Here is a 20,792-nt window from a genome sequence, read left to right as displayed (position 1 = left end):
GATTGTTGTGTCCTTGGGGAGTCAGAAACTCTCTGAACCCCAAGTGCCAGCGGCTAGAGGTCCCTGGGGTCGGGGCTGCATTTCCTCTGGAGAGGAAACATCGGGCCGGTCATCCGAGAGATAACAAGGAGGCTGCCCGTCTCTAAGGGCAGGAAGAGAATTCCAGGCAGATAGGACAGCTGGTGCAAAGGCCTTGAAATGAAATGTTGGCATATTTGAGTCTTAAACTGAAAATACTTGATAGGAGGAGTATAAGCCATTATGCTCATCTCTCCCAATGTTATCACAGGCACCAGTCCTGCAGTGCATGCACCACTGCCATGTACAACCTCTTCCCATGGTGTATCCTGGAATGAGCAAGTGAGCTGGGTGCACTTACTTAGTAAGAACAATTGTACCAGAATTGCATGCCCTGGTCTCTCCAGTGAAAGAAAAGGAAATGAGGCTGCATCATAAAAGCAAAGGGGCCCGGCACAGTGGTTCAGGGTATAGTCATGTCTTACCCAGACCCAACTGTCAGGAGGCCTTGCTGGGAAAAAGGAGAGAAAGTCTCTGCAAAACGAGTTCCTTACTATAAAAAATCAAATGAGAAATATAGCATCATTTTAATAGGGGGAAATGTGAATTGCAAGGAGCTATCTATTTGCAATTGCACAATAAAGACACTTTAGTTTATACTTTTTATTTGACAATCCAGGCAAAATTGCACTTAGAAACTTGTCGTCTTGGAGGTCTGGGTTTTTTTCTTTCTCACCTGTCCTCGGCATGGGCTTCTCTCCCTCGGCATTTAGATTTGGGGTACTTTGCCTCTTTTCTACCAGGTCCCCCCGTGGCATCTAGAAAGACTCTGCTGTCAGTCATTTCTATGTTGCTTCGTTTGTTTAATTGACTTTATCACACCACATATGAAGTGTATTTGTGTTCATGTGTGGCTTTAACAAGGCATTCTCATTTATAAGCTTTTTGTCTTTAATTATGGAATAGGAGGATTTGCTTCTCAGGAAATTTATGACACTATCAGCACGATGTGAATATTTGGGCGGAGCAGAGAAGGTCCCTAGAGTCACCTTATTCCCTATCAGCTGGCTCTAAGGGTGTGATAATTCCTGGTCTGTCCTCTTAGGGAGCCCTGGATCCTGAAGGCAGGCACTCTTCTTGCCAAGATTCCCTCCTCCCTTGGAGGCCACAGATCAGTATGATCCTGTAGCCGCTTCTCAGGACAGGAAGGACTGGCTTCTAGAGGCCTGGGGCTCGTCCACTGGCTGTACTCTAGATATCCTGCCTATAGACCACACCACCTTCTCACCTGTATGCTCCTGATTTCTCCTTCCATCCTCCTTCTTTTCACCTCAAGTCTTTGGTACCTTCTGTATTTGACACCCTGTAACGTGTTTCTCTCTCCTCTATTATGGCAGCCTCTCATATATGGCTGTCTAATATTTCTAACATAGACACATGTAGAAGGGTATATAACTCTTTAAAAGAAATACTTACACATCGGCCAATCTGTGGTTTATATGTAGTGCCTTGAGTAAAGAAACGGGTTGGGGTTCAAATCCCAGCTCTGGCACTTACTACTAAGCAGCCTTGATGAGTCTGTATTTGCCTGTTTCCTACTCTGCGAAGTGGAAAGACCAACCTGATAAGGTTGCTGAAGAATAAAATGAGATCATACATTTAAGTACCAAGAACAGCACCTGGTCCACAGAGACCTCCCCCTGTGAGCCATTCACGTTAGCATCACTGCTGAGGGCCAGGCATGCTGGGAGGTGCCGGATGTGCAGCCTGAGCCACACATGGGGACACCTACTCATGGAGCTCCGGTCCTCGCGGAGGAGGCATACATTAACCAGATAAGCACAAGCATGAATGTAATTCCAAATGCTGATGCGTGGTCTGAAAGAAAAAGGTTTTATCTGAGAGAAGTAGCAAGGCGGTGCTTTTGCGTGGGTCGTCCAGAAAGGCCTCTCTGCAAGTGTCACTGAAGGGAAGTCATCCTGAGCAGGAGTGGCCATGGGAGGAGTTTGGAGCACAGCACGCCTGGTGGGGGGAACAGCAAGAGCAGAGGCTCTGAGGAGGGAGATGGCTGCGTGTGCACAAAGAAGAGGCCATCCCCCCAGGAACGTGGGAGCCAAAGGGAGAGCAGAGAGGAGACTGGAGACTAGCCTGGTGACTCAAGAGGCACAGACCTCCAAAGACGAAAGTTGGCACATCGTAACAACAGCAGCTGCTTACAGGGCACTTTGTAAAACTCCGCAGCAGCTGTTAGGTGCTCTGAAGAAATCAGGGGAGATCAGTGTTGAGAAAAGACCATTTGATTGTGCCCGAGGAGTACCATTGGTGACCTTCAGCAATGCTGTCTTGAGACAGTGATAGAAAGGCAAAGTAGCCCTAGCGGGTATGGCTCAGTGGATAGAGCGTCGGCCTGCAGACTGAAGGTCCCCCCCCCCCCCCCCGTTGCGTGGGTTGTGAGGCTCTATCCCCAGTGGGGGGCATGCAAGAGGCAGCCAATCAATGATTCTCTCTCATCATTGATGTTTCTATTTCTCTCTCCCTCTCCCTTCCTCTCTGAAATCAATAAAGAAATATATTAGGGAGGGAGGGAGGGAGGGAGGGAGGGAGGGAGGGAGGGAGGGAGGGAGGGAGGGAGGGAGGGAGGGAAGGAAGGAAGGAAGGAAGGAAGGAAGGAAGGAAGGAAGGAAGGAAGGAAGGAAGGAAGGAAGGAAGGAAAAGGAAGGGGGGAGGAAAAGTAGATTTTCAGCAGGGTATTATCATGAAAATGGCCAGATAGGGAGGGAGGAGTACGCATCCCAGACCCAGTGGACTTTGCAGCTGTCGAGATCGATCCCTAAGCCGTAAACAGTGGTGAATGGATCGCCTGGACCCAGCAACACCAGGTGCCTCTGGGGGGCCGTGCAGTCCAGGCCTGATCCCTCTCTCCCGTTTATCCTCACAGGTATGCCATTCTGACCAAAGCCACCTGGCCCTCGTGGAGAGGAGACGAGAAGCAAGGTGTCCTCCACCTGCTGCAGTCCGTCAACATGGACAGCGACCAGTTCCAGCTTGGGAGGAGCAAAGTGTTCATCAAAGCGCCCGAGTCTGTGAGTGCACGCCGACCCCTCCCACAGCATGGCTGGCTTCCTTTTCTCGTCCTTGGGATCATGCCTTAACGTCGTCTCCTCAAAGGTTTTCCTCCGCTCCCAATCTAAGCATGGCTCATTCCCACACCCCTGCTCCCTCGTAGCCTTCAGAGCGCTCAGCATGTACAGAAAATTACCATCATGGCCCAGTTTCTTTTCTTACTTAGTGTCTCTCTCCTGTCCTAGATGGGCATCTGCCTGAGGCCAGGACTCTTGCCTGCTCTGTATGTCGTTGTGTCCGCAGAGCCTCACATAGAAAGCAGCTCGTGGCAGGTGCCCCCTCGTGGTTTATCGTGTCCAACAGTCTGAGCTAAAAGGGGCTTCTTTGTCCCACCACAGAGGCTTAGCTAAACCCACCTCCTCACCTGGGTTGACAGCAAACAGGCCCAGGCTTCCTCCTTGAAGGCGGAGCAGGGCTTGGGGATGAGAATCGTCAGACTGCCTCTTGAAGACCAGGAGGGAGCCTGGACAGGACGGTGAGGGGACGGATAGGTAGGAGGAGAAATCTCAGGGTCTATAGAAATTCAATATTTGCCTGTAAGGCATTCAAACAGTTTTGCAATTCACAGACTTCTTTATCTTTGCTGGTGCGGGTGTGGTCACTGTGAGCCCAGTGAGTATCCATAAGAGATGCTCAGTTGGGCAGAGCCCCTCCGTTCTGCCCAGTGAGCTCTGGGCTGTGGAATGGAGTGTTGCTTTTACACGGGAGAACCTGCTGGAACTAACCAGGTTTGGCATCAACATTTCTTGAGGTTCCTATAATAGTCACAAGACTGCATTTCAGGGGGCCGTGGTGAACTTGGCAAAATTAATCATTCAGTCGAGGGGAAACTTGCAGCGTTAAGAACAGGAGAACTTGCAGTGTTGGTAACAATGGCAACCCTTGGCTTCAGTCAAATCCTGGCCTGGAGGCGCGTTTTCTTCCTCTTTGGAAGAGCGGCCACGGCTGCTGTTCTGCCTGCCCCATAGGATCAGCCTGACACCCACAAATGATAAGAGCTGTGAGTGAATGGCTTTATGAACCATAAAGGTATTAAATAAATAAATGGCACCCATCGATAGAGCCCTCTTATGAAAAGTTTGTGGTAGCATTTTCCACTCTTGAGTTATTTGTAGCTTCACAGCGACTTCATTTCCAAATATAAGATGAAAATGTTGTGTCATGCACCATTAAGCAACCCACAGAGCAGTTCCTGTTCTTTCTAAAACGGGACGGGGTGATGGATCAGTGCGATGCGGAACCCCTCTGTCGGCTCATGCCCGCTTTTCCTTTTTCCACTTGTTAAATTTTCACATATAATTAAAACAGCCTCAATATTTTGCATACTTTTTTTTTCCTGATTCAGTGGAGCTTTGGGGTTTTCGTTCCAAAATCAAGATTTATTTTTGGTTTTTCTTTTCCTTGCCTTCCTCCCAATTGCTTTATTATCACCACCTGACTCTTCTTTTGCCATCTTTTCACGCGCACACACACACACACACACACAATATCCCATCACCACCACTCTCTCCTCCCCACCACTCATCCGTCCACAGTTAGCCCTGACATAGCAAAAGCTTGTACAAAATATTGGTTTTTAAAAATCCACTTTGTGATTTTTTTGCCTTGACTTGTACAGTGAATGTGCTGAATATACAAAATAACCCATTTGTTTTAAGAACCCACATGAGCCATCAGGCACCACAGGGTTTGGTTTTGCTTATTTGTTACATGTGTCTGCGATAGGGGGTTTCTGTTTTTGTTTTCTCTCTTTTTCTTCAACTTCCCTGACTTCGAACCCACACGGCCTTTGAAAAGAACCTAAAACCCAGCTAATCTTTGAAATAGTCTATAGGAAGTTGGGAATTGGTTGCCTCCCCATCCTTTCTGAGTCACGATGTATTTTCTCTGGCACTCCCAGAATAGTTCTGGGAAAGAAGAAATCAAGACTTACACAAAAACCCAACACACAAGATAAGAATCACCAACAAATATTCCTACAACAGGCAACCGCAGGCCAGCGTTGTAGACGTTCTGTCCATGTGAAACCATGGAGGCCCTTTTGGTTTTGGAATGTGCTTCTCTGCCTGCTGTACGTGGCCCTGTAAGCTGCAGTGAAGTGCCCCGCCCTTGGTAGTTTTCCTTTGAGATGTTGTTGTTGCACAGCTGGGGCTGTGGGGAGGGGAAGTTGAGTGACAGGAGGGGGTAGATGTGGTGGCTCCTTCGTTAGACCCAGATAAACAGAGACAACAAATCAAGCACAGCTGCCTTCAAACCAAGTATGCTGTTTACTTCTGGAACACTTTTGCAATGATCGTGCATCCCCTTTTACTTTGGGTTTTTATTGGTGCATTTTATTATTTTTCCTAGAGAGTCACATGAACCACTTCCTAGGTGAATGCAAAAGTTTCCCACGGTTTTATGAGTGGAACAAATGCAGATTTGTAGAGAAGGACTCTGTGTCAAAGGGAGGCAGAGCCGGGCAGAGCCTGAGGGCCTGTGGTGCACTTTCCAGCCCCAACCAGTCTGAGTTCCAGTGTCCTCATCTGTAAAATGGAGATCATAGGAATAGGTGCTCGTGCAGTTGTTGGGGGTTGAATGAAAAAAAAAAGCATGTAAAGCGTCTAGAATGACCCCTGACCCACAGCAGGCACGCGTACATCACAGCTCATTGTCATCGTCTTCATTATTCCAGAGCTCCACTGAGTGGGGCAACAGTCAGTATTCATTGTTAAAATGGCCTGAGTCTCATACCTGCCAGTGCCTGATATGGGCCCTTAAACAAAACAACCTCGGTCCCTCCTGGTGAACCCAGGTCCCAGCCAGCACATCGTCAGTCCTGCTCTCATCACTATGGCGACTGTCCTGGGTCTTGGGGCTCCTGGGAGAACTCCCTACACTTCCATGGAACTGAGCGTAGGGCAGTCCTTCCACAGCAGCACAAACTTGGCTCCTGGTAAAGCCAGGACGTTCTGTTAAGAGACTGTCTGCAACACTAACCAGCAGCCCCCACCAACTCATTGGATCCTCTTTGGATCGAGGTGGGGAATAAGTGGAGAAATTCTGAAGCATTCATTTGATTCTCACAGAGATTATGAGCAGATACCATTATTAAGGTCCCACTGGATACACTTAGGTCCAACTATTTTCCTTTTTTGTTGTTGTTGTTGTTGTTAAAAGAGAAAAATATGTGTAGATAAAAGTTAAACAACATCCCCTACCAGTCATTTCTTCACCTTTGTGCCCGCGTGTGAGGAGCTGCTTGCCACGTATGGCGTGGACTAAACCAAGTGTCCCTAATATAACCAAACGGAAGTGATGCTCAGGTCTTCTGAACTGGCTCCCATTTGTCTTCTTTACGTTCACAGCTATTTCTTCTAGAGGAAATGAGAGAGAGAAAGTATGATGGGTATGCTCGAGTGATACAGAAATCCTGGAGGAAGTTCGCCGCCCGGAAGAAATACGTCCAAATGAGGGAAGAAGGTATTTCCATCCGTTTGTTTCGTGCGTTTGACAAGCCTCAAAAATAAGTTTGAGCTTAGATGACAGTTACAAGTTTTTGTCCTTTGTATGTCATATGTTGTGTGTGAAAAATCTTGCCTCCCTTCAGAGTTTGTCTGTGTGACTATTTCCCTCCTTTTTCCGGGGGCCTGACCCTCCTCCCTTCTCTGCCTTCATGGACTTGCAGCCTCAGACCTCCTGCTGAACAAGAAGGAGAGGAGGAGAAACAGCATCAACAGGAATTTCATCGGGGATTACATCGGGATGGAGGAGCACCCAGAGCTCCAGCAGTTCGTGGGCAAGAGAGAGAAGATCGATTTTGCAGACACAGTAACCAAGTATGACAGGAGGTTCAAGGTACACACTGGCTGCTCCCCGAGCCCCCAACCCCCCAACCCCCAGAGTCACCAAGCGGATCCCTTAGTTGTAAAACTAACTCATCATTTTGCTTTTCTTATTATCAAAACAGAACATGCTCATTGTAGAAAAATTTAGAAAATACAGAGAAGCCAAAAGAAAAATAGCTGCCTATATCCAGAAACAGTGTTAACATTTTGTGTATATCCTTTATAACTTTTTTATACAGACATATTTCTGAATATTTTGTTTTATAAAAATGAGATCTTCATTACATGCTGGTTTATTTTTCTGGGTTATTTTTTTGTTTTGTTTTTGTTTGTTTTTTAAATATGCCAGGGAGAACTTTCCATATTATAGACGTATCAATATAGAATATTTTCTTTAGCTGCATAATATTCCATTCAGCAGATACTACATTTTTAACCAATTTCTCATTAATCTATTCTTTTTTTTTTTACTTTCATTAAAAAAAAGGTACAGTGAGCACCCTTTTATGCATACCTTTATGCATCTATCTGCTGATGCTTTTAGAGAAAATTAATAGGAATGGAATCATTGGGCCCAAAGATTCAGAATATCAGGCAGTATTGCAGTGCTCTTACTCATCTTCCCCCAGGGAATGACTAGCAAGGTTTTCTCGGGGCCACTGGAGGGACTGCTGACAGTTTAACCTAGTCCCTTAGGCACTTTTACCTACTCCCTTAGGCACTTCCTTTTGCCTAGTAAAACCTTGGCCCTAAAAGTGAAATCTGAAGCCACCGTAGCTCATGATCCATTAAGAGCTTTATTTATTTATTTACTTGGTTTGGGGCCAGGAAAAAAATGAAATAAATAACAGTACTAGTAAGAAGAATGATGTTGTTTTGCTGAAACTAAATCATTTCTTACACCCCGAGTGTGGCGCCAGCTGTTCGGCGGCCAGCATGAGAGCAAGCTCAAGTGCGTGTGTCTCTCAGCGGTGTTTGGGCAGAAGGTGGTCGGTGGCCCACATATTCCAAAGTCTGTTCATATTTGATTTAAAAAAATGTTTTTATTGACTCTCTAGAGAGAGAGAGAGAGGAAAAAAACCATTGATTTGTTGTTCGACGTATTGATGCATTCATTGTTTGCTATTTGTTTGTGCCCTGGCTGGAGACTGACCATCAACCTTAGCGTATCAGGACGATGCTCTAACCAACTGAGCTACCCAGCCACGGCCTCATATTCGATTTTTAAAGATTATCATTGAAATGAAATTTTATCCATTTTCTTTTTTATATATTTTTATTGATTTCAGAGGGGAAGGGAGAGGAAGAGAGAGATAGAAACATCAATGATGAGAGAGAATCATTGACGAGCCACCTCCTGCACATCCCCTCCTGGGGATTGAGCTCACAACCCAGGCATGTGCCCTTGACTGGAATCGAGCCTGGGACCCTTCAGTCCACAGGCCGATGCTCTATCCACTGAGCCAAACCAATTAGGGCAAAACTTTTCCATTTTCAAAAGTAAAAATGTCATGGACTCAAAAAAAACATATGCAGACACTTGAGGGATCCCTGTTTGAGAAATGTCTGTAGCAGATAACTGGCAGTGTCACCGTATGTGTTGGTTTGCCCCCAACTGTCCCCTTATACCTGTTATCTGATACCTTAGGTGGGTCCAGGTGAGTTTGCCATTTCTGTGAGTCAGAGAGAGTCAGGTACCAATAATGTCATATGTGTCAGCCTAATAATTATTAATAGTGTTCCCATTCACTACCCAAGGCAGCTTCCCTTCATGGGGTAGCAGGTGCCCACCCTGTGGACAGCGGTCACTCTGGCGTGCCTGTCCCCCTCCTGAAAGCGCCTCTTCTTCCAGGGCATAAAGCGCGACTTGATTCTTACTCCGAAGTGCTTGTACCTCATTGGCCGAGAAAAGGTCAAACAGGGCCCAGACAAAGGCCAAGTGAAGGAGGTGCTGAAGCGGAGAATCGAGATGGAGAGGATCTTGTCCGTGTCCCTCAGGTGAGTGGCGAGGGGTGCCCCGTGCCTCCTCACTGTTGCCGTTGCTGTTCCAAATAGGTCCGATGAAAGGCCTGTCAGGTCCCCCGGTGTCGCCATTGTGACGAAGAGAACAGTCTCCTCGTCTTCCCTCAGCGGACCTGGCCTTCCTTGGTCCCAGGGATCCTGATGTGACAGGATGCGACACCTAGAAAAAGTCACGCACTGTTTAGCTCCTCTCATCAGGAGACACTCGGACCCTTTGTTCCCATCAAACATGAGAAATATGTGAAGTGGTATAATTGCTCTTACTGAAGTGGGGCCACGGGCCCAGAGTCCATCCCCAAGCCCAGCTCACCCACGTGGAGCACCTACCTATTTCACCAGCAAGGCCCAGGCAGAGGTGGCCATCAGCATTGGTTTATGGCTTGCTGTGTTCTCTGACTGGCCAGGAAGGGAAGCTTCTTTGGGTTCCTCGAGGCCCTTTCTGCCTATTCTTGCAAGGGAGGGAATACAGATTGGCTGCCATGAGCTATAGTCTGGGGTCATTGCCAGTCACGCTGCTCACCTCCAAGTTCACAGGCAGGGCCCTGGCTCCTCCTGTCAGCACTCTGCCTTTGCTTGGCAGAGGGAGACTTCCCAAATCCCATGCTAAGAACTCCCTGATCAAGCTCCCTCTGGTAAGAGGAGGCCCTCCGCGTCCACAGAGGCTAAGAAAAGAGGAAGAAGGGCCCCTTTGAGCCCAGTAGCTTCCTCCTGGAGTTGCATCTGGGAGCCCTTCTGAGGATCCCAGGCCTCTGCCAGGGCGACCCTTGGGGCTGCCATTGCCCCCAAAAAGCAGCGATGTTCCAGTTGCTTGCGAACACATCTTTCTGGAGTTGGCACATCTCTGAACCCTTATTCCACACAGAACAAAACTGCTGCTCTCGGGAGAAAGCAGGGGTTTGCGTGCTCAGGCGTCTGACCGGCCGGGCTGGAGGTCCTGGCTACAGGGAGATAATCCAAAGCAGATTTCAAGCCGTGTCCATTCTTTCCTGTGTCCCTGTGGCTCCTGATTCTATCTGCTCCCAATGTTCCCAATAAAGGACCAGGTGGTACTATGAGGCTAAGCATGTAAAGCATTTCGACTCGGGATGTGGTAAACCCTCTAAGCCAGTGGTTCTCAACCTTCCTAAAGCCGCAACCCTTTAATACAGTTCCTCATGTTGTGGTGACCCCCAATTTCATTGTTACAAATTGAACATAATTAAAGCATAGTGATTAATCACAAAAACAATATGTAATTATATATGTGTTTTCCGATGGTCTTAGGCGACCCCCGTGAAAGGGTCGTTCGACCCCCAAAGGGATCGCTACCCACAGGTTGAGAACCGCTGCTCTAAGCAGAGGGGTCCCTCAGCAGCCTTTGGGAGGCCCCACCTCAGAAGGGTCTCAGTGCCATGAATTTCAAGGAAGAGCTGCAGACGCTGTCTGGCTTTCAGGTCTTCCTGAGGGTTGGGCTCGTCGGCTGGGTCACAACCTGAGCCGCACTCTTCCTGGCTGCTGGGCCCTGAGGCTGAGCTGCCCTTGGTGTTCGAAGGAACCCAACGGAAGCTTCTCTTTTCTGGCGTGGGGACCAGCCACCCCGAGCTCAGCTGGGTTAGCTGCAGCGAGGCCGGCTCCAGGCCAAACATGTGCTCTGTGCTCGTTAGGCGGAGAGTGATTACTGTTCTTCCCATTATCATCACCCAGCTCTGTCTTCAAAGCATTCGAGGGGGACTTGACGGTAAAGAACCAGGCCTACATTTGTATCACACACTTTGACACTTTCTTGTTGATCAAGTCCTTGAGGCTTATCAAGATGTCGGATATTCACACTCAAATGTTTTCCTTCTGTCTTTTGTTGTCTTTCTGTCAGCATCTGGCAATACAGTGTCTCCTGGTAACACCAGCTTCTTTTCCTGCTTCCTCTTTAGCAGTCATGGTCTGGACACGTGCTTCCTTGTGGCCTTCCCTTGCTAGAGGCGGTAATAAAATGAGGTATTTAGCCTGAAAGTTGTCCTGACACGATGGGGAAAAGAAAGAGCTTGAGTCATTTTAGCTTGTGATTTCTGCATGTTGTAGTCACTGAACCTCACGTTCACCAAGATTAATACTGTCCCCTTGTTTCCTTCCTTCATTGGGCTAACCAGCCACCTAAACCAAGTTAGGAGTACAATGAACAGATGGGGATGGTGTGTATAGAATCAAACCCAGAGTAGAAATTGATTGTGGTTACCAGACCACCACACGTGTGTGTGTGTGTGTGTGTGTGTGTGTGTGTGTGTGTGTGTGGTGTGTTCAAAATATTTCAATATAGAGAAAGATTTTAGCAGTGTCTTGCACCTCAGGAAAAACATGTTATAACGTGTATGTGCGTTTTGAGGACTTTATGAGGCTGACTGTGTGACTACTGGCTGGAAGGACCTCCTAATGACTTCTAGTTAAGACCATCAAAGTGTCCCACACATTTGGTCTTTCAGCCCCTCTGTCTGTTATAACATAATCACCATCAAAGCAAAACGGGCCCTTGGCTCCCTGTTCAAACAAACCACCATTCACAAACAATTATGAGACCATTTGGGAAATGTGAACATGACTAAATATTTGAGAGGAAGGAGGAGAACCAAGATGGCGGCATAGGTTAACGCCGGAGTTTGCTGCCTTGAACAACTACTTCAAAAGTGAAACCAAAAAACGGAAGGGACATCACCCAGAACCACAGGAGCGCTGGCTGAGTGGAAGTCCTACAACTAGGAGGAAAGAGAAACGCATACGGACACTCAGAGGAGGCGCAGTGCTGAAGTCAAATTCTGAGGTGCGGAGTGCGTGGAGCGGGCTGGCAGCGGAAGGCGCGGTTGGCGTTTTCAATCGGGAGGGAGTCGCAGACTCTGAGCTCCAGATCCGGGCGAGTCTTTAGGGACCCAGACTCAAACGGGAGAAGCGGGACTGTCTGGCTTCGGTCAGAGTGAGTGCAGCTTTCTCTCTGAGCTTTGCAGCGGGTGCTGGGACTCAGAGAGGCAGAGCCCCTGGGGACAGGACTGAGAGCCGCCATAACTGCTGTCTCCGGCCCACCCTGTTGATCCTGTGCGACCCGCCCCGCCCAAGCCCTGCACACAGGCATTTGCCAGATAGCCTCAGGCAAACGCCAGATTAGCACCTCCCTAGAGGACAGAAGTTCTCTCACTGCTGACACAGCTGATTCTCATAGCCACTTGGCCTGGAGGTCAAACCCTCCCTGGAATTAACTACAACAATCAAGATTTAACTATAAGACTGCGAACAAAGACCACTAGGGGGTGCACCAAGGAAGCATAACAAAATGCGGAGACAAAGAAACAGGACAAAATTGTCAATGGAAGATATAGAGTTCAGAACCACACTTTTAAGGTCTCTCAAGAACTGTTTAGAAGCCGCCGATAAACTTAATGAGATCTACAAGAAAACTAATAAGACCCTCGATCTTATATTGGGGAACCAACTAGAAATTAAGCATACACGGACTGAAATAACGAATATTATACAGACTCCCGACAGCAGACCAGAGGAGCGCAAGAATCAAGTCAATGATTTGAAATGCGAGGAAGCAAAAAACACCCAACCGGAAAAGCAAAATGAAAAAAGAATCCAAAAATGCGAGCATAGTGTAAGGAGCCTCTGGGACAGCTTCAAGCGTACCAACATCAGAATTATAGGGGTGCCAGAAGATGAGCGAGAGCAAGATATTGAAAACCTATTTGAAGAAATAATGACAGAAAACTTCCCCCACCTGGTGAAAGAAATGGACTTACAGGTCCAAGAAGCGCGGAGAACCCCAAACAAAAGGAATCCAAAGAGGACCACACCAAGACACATCATAATTAAAATGCCAAGAGCAAAAGATAAAGAGAGAATCTTAAAAACAGCAAGAGAAAGAAACTCAGTTACCTACAAGGGAATACCCATACGACTGTCAGCTGATTTCTCAACAGAAACTTTGCAGGCCAGAAGGGAGTGGCAAGAAATATTCAAAGTGATGAATACCAAGAACCTACAACCAAGATTACTTTATCCAGCAAAGCTATCATTCAGAATTGAAGGTCAGATAAAGAGCTTCACAGATAAGGAAAAGCTAAAGGAGTTCATCACCACCAAACCAGGATTATATGAAATGCTGAAAGGTATCCTTTAAGAAGAGGAAGAGGAAGAAAAAGGTAAAGATACAAATTATGAACAACAAATATGCATCTATCAACAAGTGAATCTAAGAATCAAGTGAATAAATAATCTGATGAACAGAATGAACTGTTGATTACAATAGAATCAGGGACATAGAAAGGGAATGGTCTGACTATTCCTGGGGGGGAAAGGGGTGTGGGAGATGCGGGAAGAGACTGGACAAAAATTGTGCACCTATGGATGAGGACAGTGGGTGGGGAGTGAGGGCGGAGGGTGGGGCGGGAACTGGGAGGAGGGGAGTTATGGGAGGAAAAAAAAGAGGAACAAATGTAATAATCTGAACAATAAAGATTTAATTTAAAAAAAAAAAAAAAAAAAAAAAAAAAAAAAATATTTGAGAGGAAGGATTTTTTGTTCCTTTCTTTAGGCGTGATAATGGTATTGTGGTTATTTTTACTTAACGAGGCTTTGTCTTTTAGAGATTCACACTGAAATATTTAGAGATCAAGTAATATGATGTTTACACTTTGCTCTAGAGTAGCCTGGCTTGTGTGTGGAAATGGAGGGAGTGGGAGTGCAGATATGATTGTGGATTGGTTATTGTTTACACTTGACATGTGGAGGTTCATTCTACTCTCTATATATTTAAGATTTTCCATAGTCAACAGGTTTTTTTTTAATCCAATAGACATCATATTTTAGAAGTCTTTTCTTTACCTTTTATAAATGTGCTGAAATATACCTGGTCGAGTTATAATTGAAATTTTTTAACTTACCAGAAAAAAATAGGACTGGCCCAGTAGCTGGGAGAGATTAACACTACAGCTGTCCAAGGGACTCTAGGGTAATGTGAACAGGAAAATCCTCATCTAAGAGACGTCAGGCGGGACCACTGATGCTGGCTTCCGCCTTCCCTGGAGACCTGGGGAGAGTGTGGGGAGATGGCACATCAATATTTAGTTGAGACGTCGGCTTTTCGAGGCCCGGAGTCTGCTGACAGGCCACGCATCTGTTTTGGAAGAATCCTTCCAGAGCTGCTTCCTGTCCAAGTACTGACCAGCCTCACTCCTATTGGAAAAGCTCAGTTTGCTGAAAGGGTGGCCACAAGGTGGCATAGCCTATGCTCTTTGCTGTCCTGTTTTTAGGCAATGAAATTGGTACCATAAAGTCTCATATCTGGGGACTCTGTCTGATGAAGCTTCAGTAGCCCATCTCATTCCCACAGGTCAGTGGTCGGCAAACTGCAGCTCTTGGGCCCCTTGAGTGTGGCTCTTCCACAAAATACCGACTTCTGCGCATGGGCCATGAAGTTTCAATCGCACTGTACGTGCATGCCCGCACGTGGTATTTTGTGGAAGAGTCACACTCAAGGGGCCAAAGAGCCGCATGTGGCTCGTGAGCCGCAGTTTGCTGACCACGGCCATAGCTGATCATGCCTAAGACCAGAAAGCCACGTGGCTGCCCGTCTGTATGTGATGGCAAAGCAGCCTGTGAGAGGGGCTGTAGACAGGGGTGCCAGCTTCTTTGGTCACAGCATTCTTGCCCAGATGTTTCGTTGCCCAATTGCCCCAAGCCTCTGGTGGTCAGAGCAGCCCCCTTCACCACCTGCTCGGCTGACCTGAAGCCGCACTGTGAAATCTTGTTGTGACTCGTCGTGGCCTTTGAGCGGTGGGAACCTAGAAGTCATCGGCCTTTGGAACTGACCACCTACCTTGTGTTCAGCCCTGGATTCGAAGGTGAATGAGACAGTCACCGCCGCAGGGAGCCCCTTCCACTCCGGAAGGGGGAGCAGACACCTGAGTAAACATGTGCCCCAGGTTAGAAGTGTTCGGAGAGGGATGCCCAGGGCAGGCCTGGTATTCGAAGACGGGAAGGAGCCTTTGCACCTGCAGCCAGGCGGCCGGGTGGCGTTCTTGGAGGTCTGTGATGAGGCCTCATACAACGTATCCCTGCACTTTCTCAGAGAAACGCATAGATTCCCAGCCTGGTGCCACTGGTTTCCCTGACGGTGGAGCTCTGGAGAAGGTCTGTTTTCTCCTGGATTTACCTCGGTACTTTCCAGGTTGCAAAAAGGAGCATTTATTTCATAATCAGGAACAATTTTTATAAAGGCAGGGCCATCTCAGCACATTGCCTTTTCGGCTTTTAGGGGGGGAAATGCCTTTAAGACTTTACTCAGTGTTTTGTAACTAACATTTTTTGAAGAAGATACTGGTTCGGGGAGTAAAACAAGATTTTCTAGTGTTGTCAGCAATACCACAATAAGCCACAAAGATGAGCGGATAAAAACAAGCAGAAAGCCAAAGCAGGGACTAGACCGGGGAGGGCGCTTTCAGCACGGGGTGCAGACATCTGCAAGGAATTGCAGCTTGAGCACATGAATAAGACAAGGGCGAAATCCAAAGATAAGTCTGATTTTTTTTTTAAGAATAAATAAATGTAAAAGCTTTGTTTCCAGATCTAGGAGCATGGGCTGAGGAGAAAGGAATTGGCTGGAATGCTGGCCCTGACAAGGATGGATTCACCAACTCCTAAGCCTGGGTCATGGAAGGGAGGGGTTTTGAATTTGATGGTTGAAGTCAAAGTGTCCAAACCATCTCTTCTCGTTTCCAGACTCATGCTGATAATTGACCTTGAAGTTTTGGCCTTCTTGCTTTTTCTTTTTCTTTATGGTAATAAATCTAAGCACATTAAACTCCTCAGGATTACTTATGTTGGGCTCATTTAGCCCCGCTGAATAATCAGTCCCGCCTGCAGTTCAGCCGGACAAACAGACACGTCTGGACAGGTCAAAGAATGCTTTGAGTCCAGCCAGCTCAACAGGAGTGTCATACCTCACCCCACACACCAGAAAGTGGTGCTTCCTGTTTTCACTCTTTCCCCATTGCGCGCACTCCCTTCCTCACGCAGCAGTCTCTCGTGCTTGTGCTAGGATGCTTGGGCTTCATTTCATTAATTCCAAGGGACTTGGCATGTTTGTCCCCAGCCGTACCCTACCCAAACATGCATTTCCCGAAAAGCTGTGCTTTCCCTGCGCCGCGGAATGCATCAGGTGGCACGGGATGCTCGTGCTTGCTGCTGTCGCACACCTGGCCGGTGTGTGTCTGCCCTGCGGGGTGTATGCGCCTTCAGCGGCACCTGGCACACGCTAGCTGAGCACCGAGTACCCAAACGCTCCTAATAATGAGTGCATTCGAAGCCCAGGATGTCGGCTTCCCTTTTGATAACTGAGCTTACAATTCTTCAAATTAGGATTTATTACAGTAGCTGCAACCATGTCGTCAGTCCTACTAACTTGGGATGTATGTGGAATGGTTCCTTGTCAGCCCATTGTACTCAGCCACATTCTGGATTTACATGATCGTAAGAACATAGAAATGGAATTTGAAAATGGATTTTTTAAAAAGACTAATGGATTTTTTTAAAAAGACTAAATCGTTCTTGAAGTTCTGCTTTTGGCAGTGACGTGGGAGAGGTGCTTCTGTGGATGCGGTGGGTGGCTGTACACTTCCTCCCAAAGCCGGTTCCAGTGACTCCGTTATGTAACTCCTTGTTGTGTTTTGTTGTAAAGATTCTCCCTTGCAGGAAGAAAGGCTAGAAACTGAGTGCTGTCTTACAGAATTTAAAAAAACGAGTGAAAAAAGGATGGGTAAACAAAAGTGCAACTTTTCTTTTCTTTCTAATCTCTGCAGTACGATGCAAGATGACATTTTTATTCTTCACGAGCAAGAGTATGACAGTTTGCTTGAATCCGTCTTCAAAACTGAATTCTTAAGCCTCTTAGCAAAGCGTTATGAGGAAAAAACCCAGAAACAACTACCTCTGAAATTTAGCAACACGTAAGTTGGGACCTGGGGCCCTGAGCTCACTGCCCAGGTCCAGGCTGAGAGGAGGGCGGGGGCGCTCTGGCGGCTTCCACCCTCGCTGCCTTAGCTTCTCCTCCCCCCCCTCCCCACCTCCACCCCCACCCCCACCCCCACCGCCCCCTACCCCCTGGAATCGCAGGGCTGCAGATGACAGTCCAATGGCTGTCACAGACTTTAAAAAGGTCACTTTTGTGTTTCTGTGAAACAATGACTTCACCAAAGGGTGTATTTTGTCATTTGGACAAAGGTCACCAAAATGAGGCAGGAAAAGGCAGATTTTTTTATATTACCAATAAAATAATACTTTATTTAGCAGAGCAGCCAGGGCAGAGTAAGACTGGAAGAAAGAGAAAGTGAACAGAGTGGGAGCTTAAGTTCCCAAAATCAATGCATAATACCTCTGGGTGGGGCACTGGGGACTAGTGGGCTGCAGATGGCCAGCGCCTTGGGTCCTGGCTCGCCTGCCTTTGCTTTAACCACATGGTCTCGTGGGCCAGATCCTGGTATACGGCAAGCTTCTGATCTCCTATTTGTCAGGTGAGAGTGGGTTTTTTTTCTTCTTAAATTTCCATCTATAACATGGAGATCTCTCTTATTACCCACAAGAATTCCAAAGTAAAGCCTTAATTCCATGATGAGGGAAACTTACCATGATTGATGCTGCTGTGGTTGCATTGAAATAGATACTGGTAATTGTATGGATTCTTTGCTGCTTTTCCAAGGAACCATTTGGCTGTTCGTACAGGGGCAGTTATTTTTTCTGGGAATTTGTAATAAGGGAATAACAAGAAAGGGAGACTATGAAGAGCCAAGCCACTCAATAGAATAATAGGCAGCTACTTAAAATTATGATTTTTTTGGTCCAACAAATGCAAAATAGGGTTTTTAAAAAGCAGAATATGGAATGGAACTGTGTAAGCATACACTAGTAGGCAATATGAAAAATAAAAACTGCCTGGGGGGGCGGTTGGAGTTGTGAGGACACCTCCCTGCTATTTAGATTTGGGTTGCTGAGCGCTGTCTTCTTCTCTGCCTGGGGTGGGGTCATGGTGAAGGACTAGAACTTAGGTCAGTGATGGCGAACCTATGACACGCGTGTCAGAGGCGACACGCGAACTCATTTTTTTGGTTGATTTTTCTTTGTTAAATGGCATTTAAATATATAAAATAAATATCAAAAATATAAGTCTTTGTTTTACTATGGTTGCAAAGATCAAAAAATTTCTATATGTGACACGGCACCAGAGTTAAGTTAGGGTTTTTCAAAATGCTGACACGCCGAGCTCAAAAGGTTCGCCATCACTGACTTAGGTCAATAATAACCGCATTCTGCGCTCAGGAAGACACGGGCTAACGTGTGCCTGGCAGTCCCAGTCCTCCACAAACAGACCAGGGAAAAGGGAGAGAGGCACGAGGGTGCACCACAGCAGGTGTGGCCTGGAAATTGTCCCCTTCCTCCTGTCCCCCGGCGGTGCCACCTGAGTCCACCTGCAGAGACATTGGCACCTGCCTCACCACCTGGCTCATCTTGTGCCAAACCGTGGCTGTCAGACTCACTCCCGGGCCCTGCGCTGGTTTGCAAATCCTGGTCCTGCCTTGGTTGACAGCAGGTTGGCCCAGCGTCGAGCTCCATGCTGGGGTGGGTGAGCTGCATTCTCTCTCTGCTTCCTTCTGGCTTAACGCCAACCCGTATGCTTGTCGCAGGCTTGAACTCAAGTTGAAAAAGGAGAACTGGGGCCCCTGGAGTGCGGGCGGCTCCCGGCAGGTGCAGTTCCACCAGGGCTTCGGGGACCTGGCCATCCTCAAGCCCAGCAACAAAGTGCTGCAGGTCAGCATCGGACCCGGGCTGCCCAAGAACTCCCGTAAGTGTCTGCGGCCCCAGGGACCTGGGGCTGGGCTCCCGGCTCCCCGCCCCGCCCGCCCTCCCCTGCCCGGCCCTCCCCTCCTCTGCCCCGCACCGTCTTCCTTCTCACCCCGTGCTCATGATAGGTGCTTGCTTATTTCAGGTCCCACCAGGAGGAACATCACCCAAAGCAGAGGTTATTCCAGTCAGACTCACAATGCCAACTACCCGATGAGAGCTGCCCCTCCCCCGCCAGGTAAGCCACGCGAGTGCCATGGACTGGGACCGTTAACCTGAACCCATAACTTGTAAAACATAGTTGGGAAGAAATCCGTTAGCTGATACATGCACATCATTAGACAGCCCTGAGCCGTTTCAGCGCCAGGTGTACTCCCAGCACAGCGGCGCTGCCGGTGACCCTGAAATGCAGGGAAGTGTGAGCTGCTCAGACTGAACTGTGCCGAGTGATCGGCCGGGATTGCATTGCCCGGCGCTAGTCACTCCCTTAGGAAAGGCTCCCTCCTTCCGTGAGAGAGAAGGGGCTCCTTGTCCGTGGTGGCCAGGATGCTGTTCGCCTCGAAGGTGCAGGATGATGCCTTTATGGAAACAGGATTTTGCCAGGTATAACCTCACCATCCTCACCCACGACAATATTTTGCAACAAGTTTACAGCTTAATGACAAGTTGAAAATGTTTATTCTTAGTCAGATAGGCTCTAGGAGAACGACTCCCCAAAATAAAGTAATATCTGAGATACAAAAGTGATAGAAAAAAAAATTTTAATACAAAGAAAATATTTAGACCTTATGTTTCATATTTCTCATTTTTATGGTAAAAATATAATATGCAGGTCAATGAACTCCAAACCCAAATTTTGTAAGGCTTTTTGCCCTTCGTAATCTGTTTAGTGTTTGAAGAGCACTCTCAAAATTGACAAAAATGTTTTTCCCTCACTCACAAAATTCAGTTAATAAAAAAACTGCCCCTAGAATGTTTGATGTGAATAAGTTTGGGGTTCTAGGCCTGAACAGGTCATCTATTGGCCCAGTGTCTGAGATGAGAAGTAAAAAGCATTTCTTTTGTTTCCTGTGCTAAAAATATGGACACTGTGCCTGTCAGTGAGAAACTGACTCTCTCTTCTTGGAGTCCCATCCTGCCTGGCCCAGCTGTCTCTCCTCCCCTCTGCCTTTATCCTTGAAGAAAATCCAGGCACAAAGCCATCCAAGAGAACCAATGTGGTGTTGTGTTACTAAATGGGCCAGTCCCCGTGCAAAATCCTGGCCAGACCACCTGGAAACTAGGGCTGGCCTCAGCTAGGTTGGCCCGAGTCACCTCAGGCCAAGTATCTGGCCTTGAGCGTGGCACCCAACCTCTCTCCATGACAATTTCTTCATCCGTAAAATGAGGCAGTTGGGCCTGAATCTCTTAGCTCGGCCCTTGTCACATGATCTGCAGTGAAGGACCTGGGTTATTTTTGCTCTTTTCTTAATTTCAATTCCACCACAAACCATATTTCTTTAAGGTAAAATAAAGACTACTAGAAGAATGGAATTTTGAAAGCATTCAACATGATGCACCAAAGTTTCTTATTAGATTTAACAGATGTGAAATATGCCCATGACACTGCTATGAACATTTCTAAATGCTTATTCCTACTTTCTGAATTTATGGCAGGTGAGTGGGTTATAAGCAGCTTGGAGAGCCCCACTCCTGCCCCTGCCCATTGTGAGCATCAAGGCCCAGAGCTCACCCCGCTCTGCGTGCCCCTCTCCGATCCTTGGCAACCTTGGCAGCAGTTGGCTCTCACCAAGCTCCTTGCTTCTTTCATGAAGAAATTGACACTCTAAAGGCGCATTTATCTTGCTCAAGGTCAACACAGCTATGAGAGGCAGAGCCCAGTCTGAACCCTCAGTCCCTCTTACAGACGAGACCATCCTGCTAGTACCAAAGAGTCCCTCCCTTAGT

General features: G+C 47.4%; 1 protein-coding gene across 7 annotated transcripts in view; it reads left to right on the top strand.

The window, feature by feature from the left end:
- The window catches only part of MYO1E (myosin IE), a 189,614-nt gene that overhangs the window by 148,860 nt on the left and 19,962 nt on the right, over nucleotides 1–20,792 (top strand). For all 7 annotated transcript variants that reach the window (XR_004966726.1, XM_036303216.1, XM_036303197.1 and 4 more), the window contains 7 exons: nucleotides 2,957–3,101; nucleotides 6,489–6,603; nucleotides 6,809–6,978; nucleotides 8,821–8,966; nucleotides 16,811–16,957; nucleotides 18,689–18,846; nucleotides 18,991–19,083. Coding sequence is in view for 6 of the 7 variants with exons in the window: in XM_036303216.1 (XP_036159109.1) it covers nucleotides 2,957–3,101; nucleotides 6,489–6,603; nucleotides 6,809–6,978; nucleotides 8,821–8,966; nucleotides 16,811–16,957; nucleotides 18,689–18,846; nucleotides 18,991–19,083 (974 nt within the window). In the remaining variant the exon portion in view is untranslated. The remainder of the gene's footprint in view (nucleotides 1–2,956; nucleotides 3,102–6,488; nucleotides 6,604–6,808; nucleotides 6,979–8,820; nucleotides 8,967–16,810; nucleotides 16,958–18,688; nucleotides 18,847–18,990; nucleotides 19,084–20,792) is intronic.

The sequence above is a fragment of the Myotis myotis genome, unplaced genomic scaffold, assembly GCF_014108235.1.
Source record: "Myotis myotis isolate mMyoMyo1 unplaced genomic scaffold, mMyoMyo1.p scaffold_m19_p_1, whole genome shotgun sequence".
Classification (NCBI taxonomy): domain Eukaryota; kingdom Metazoa; phylum Chordata; class Mammalia; order Chiroptera; family Vespertilionidae; genus Myotis; species Myotis myotis.
Note: the sequence above shows the minus strand (reverse complement) of the source record. Positions and strands in the feature narration are given on the sequence as shown.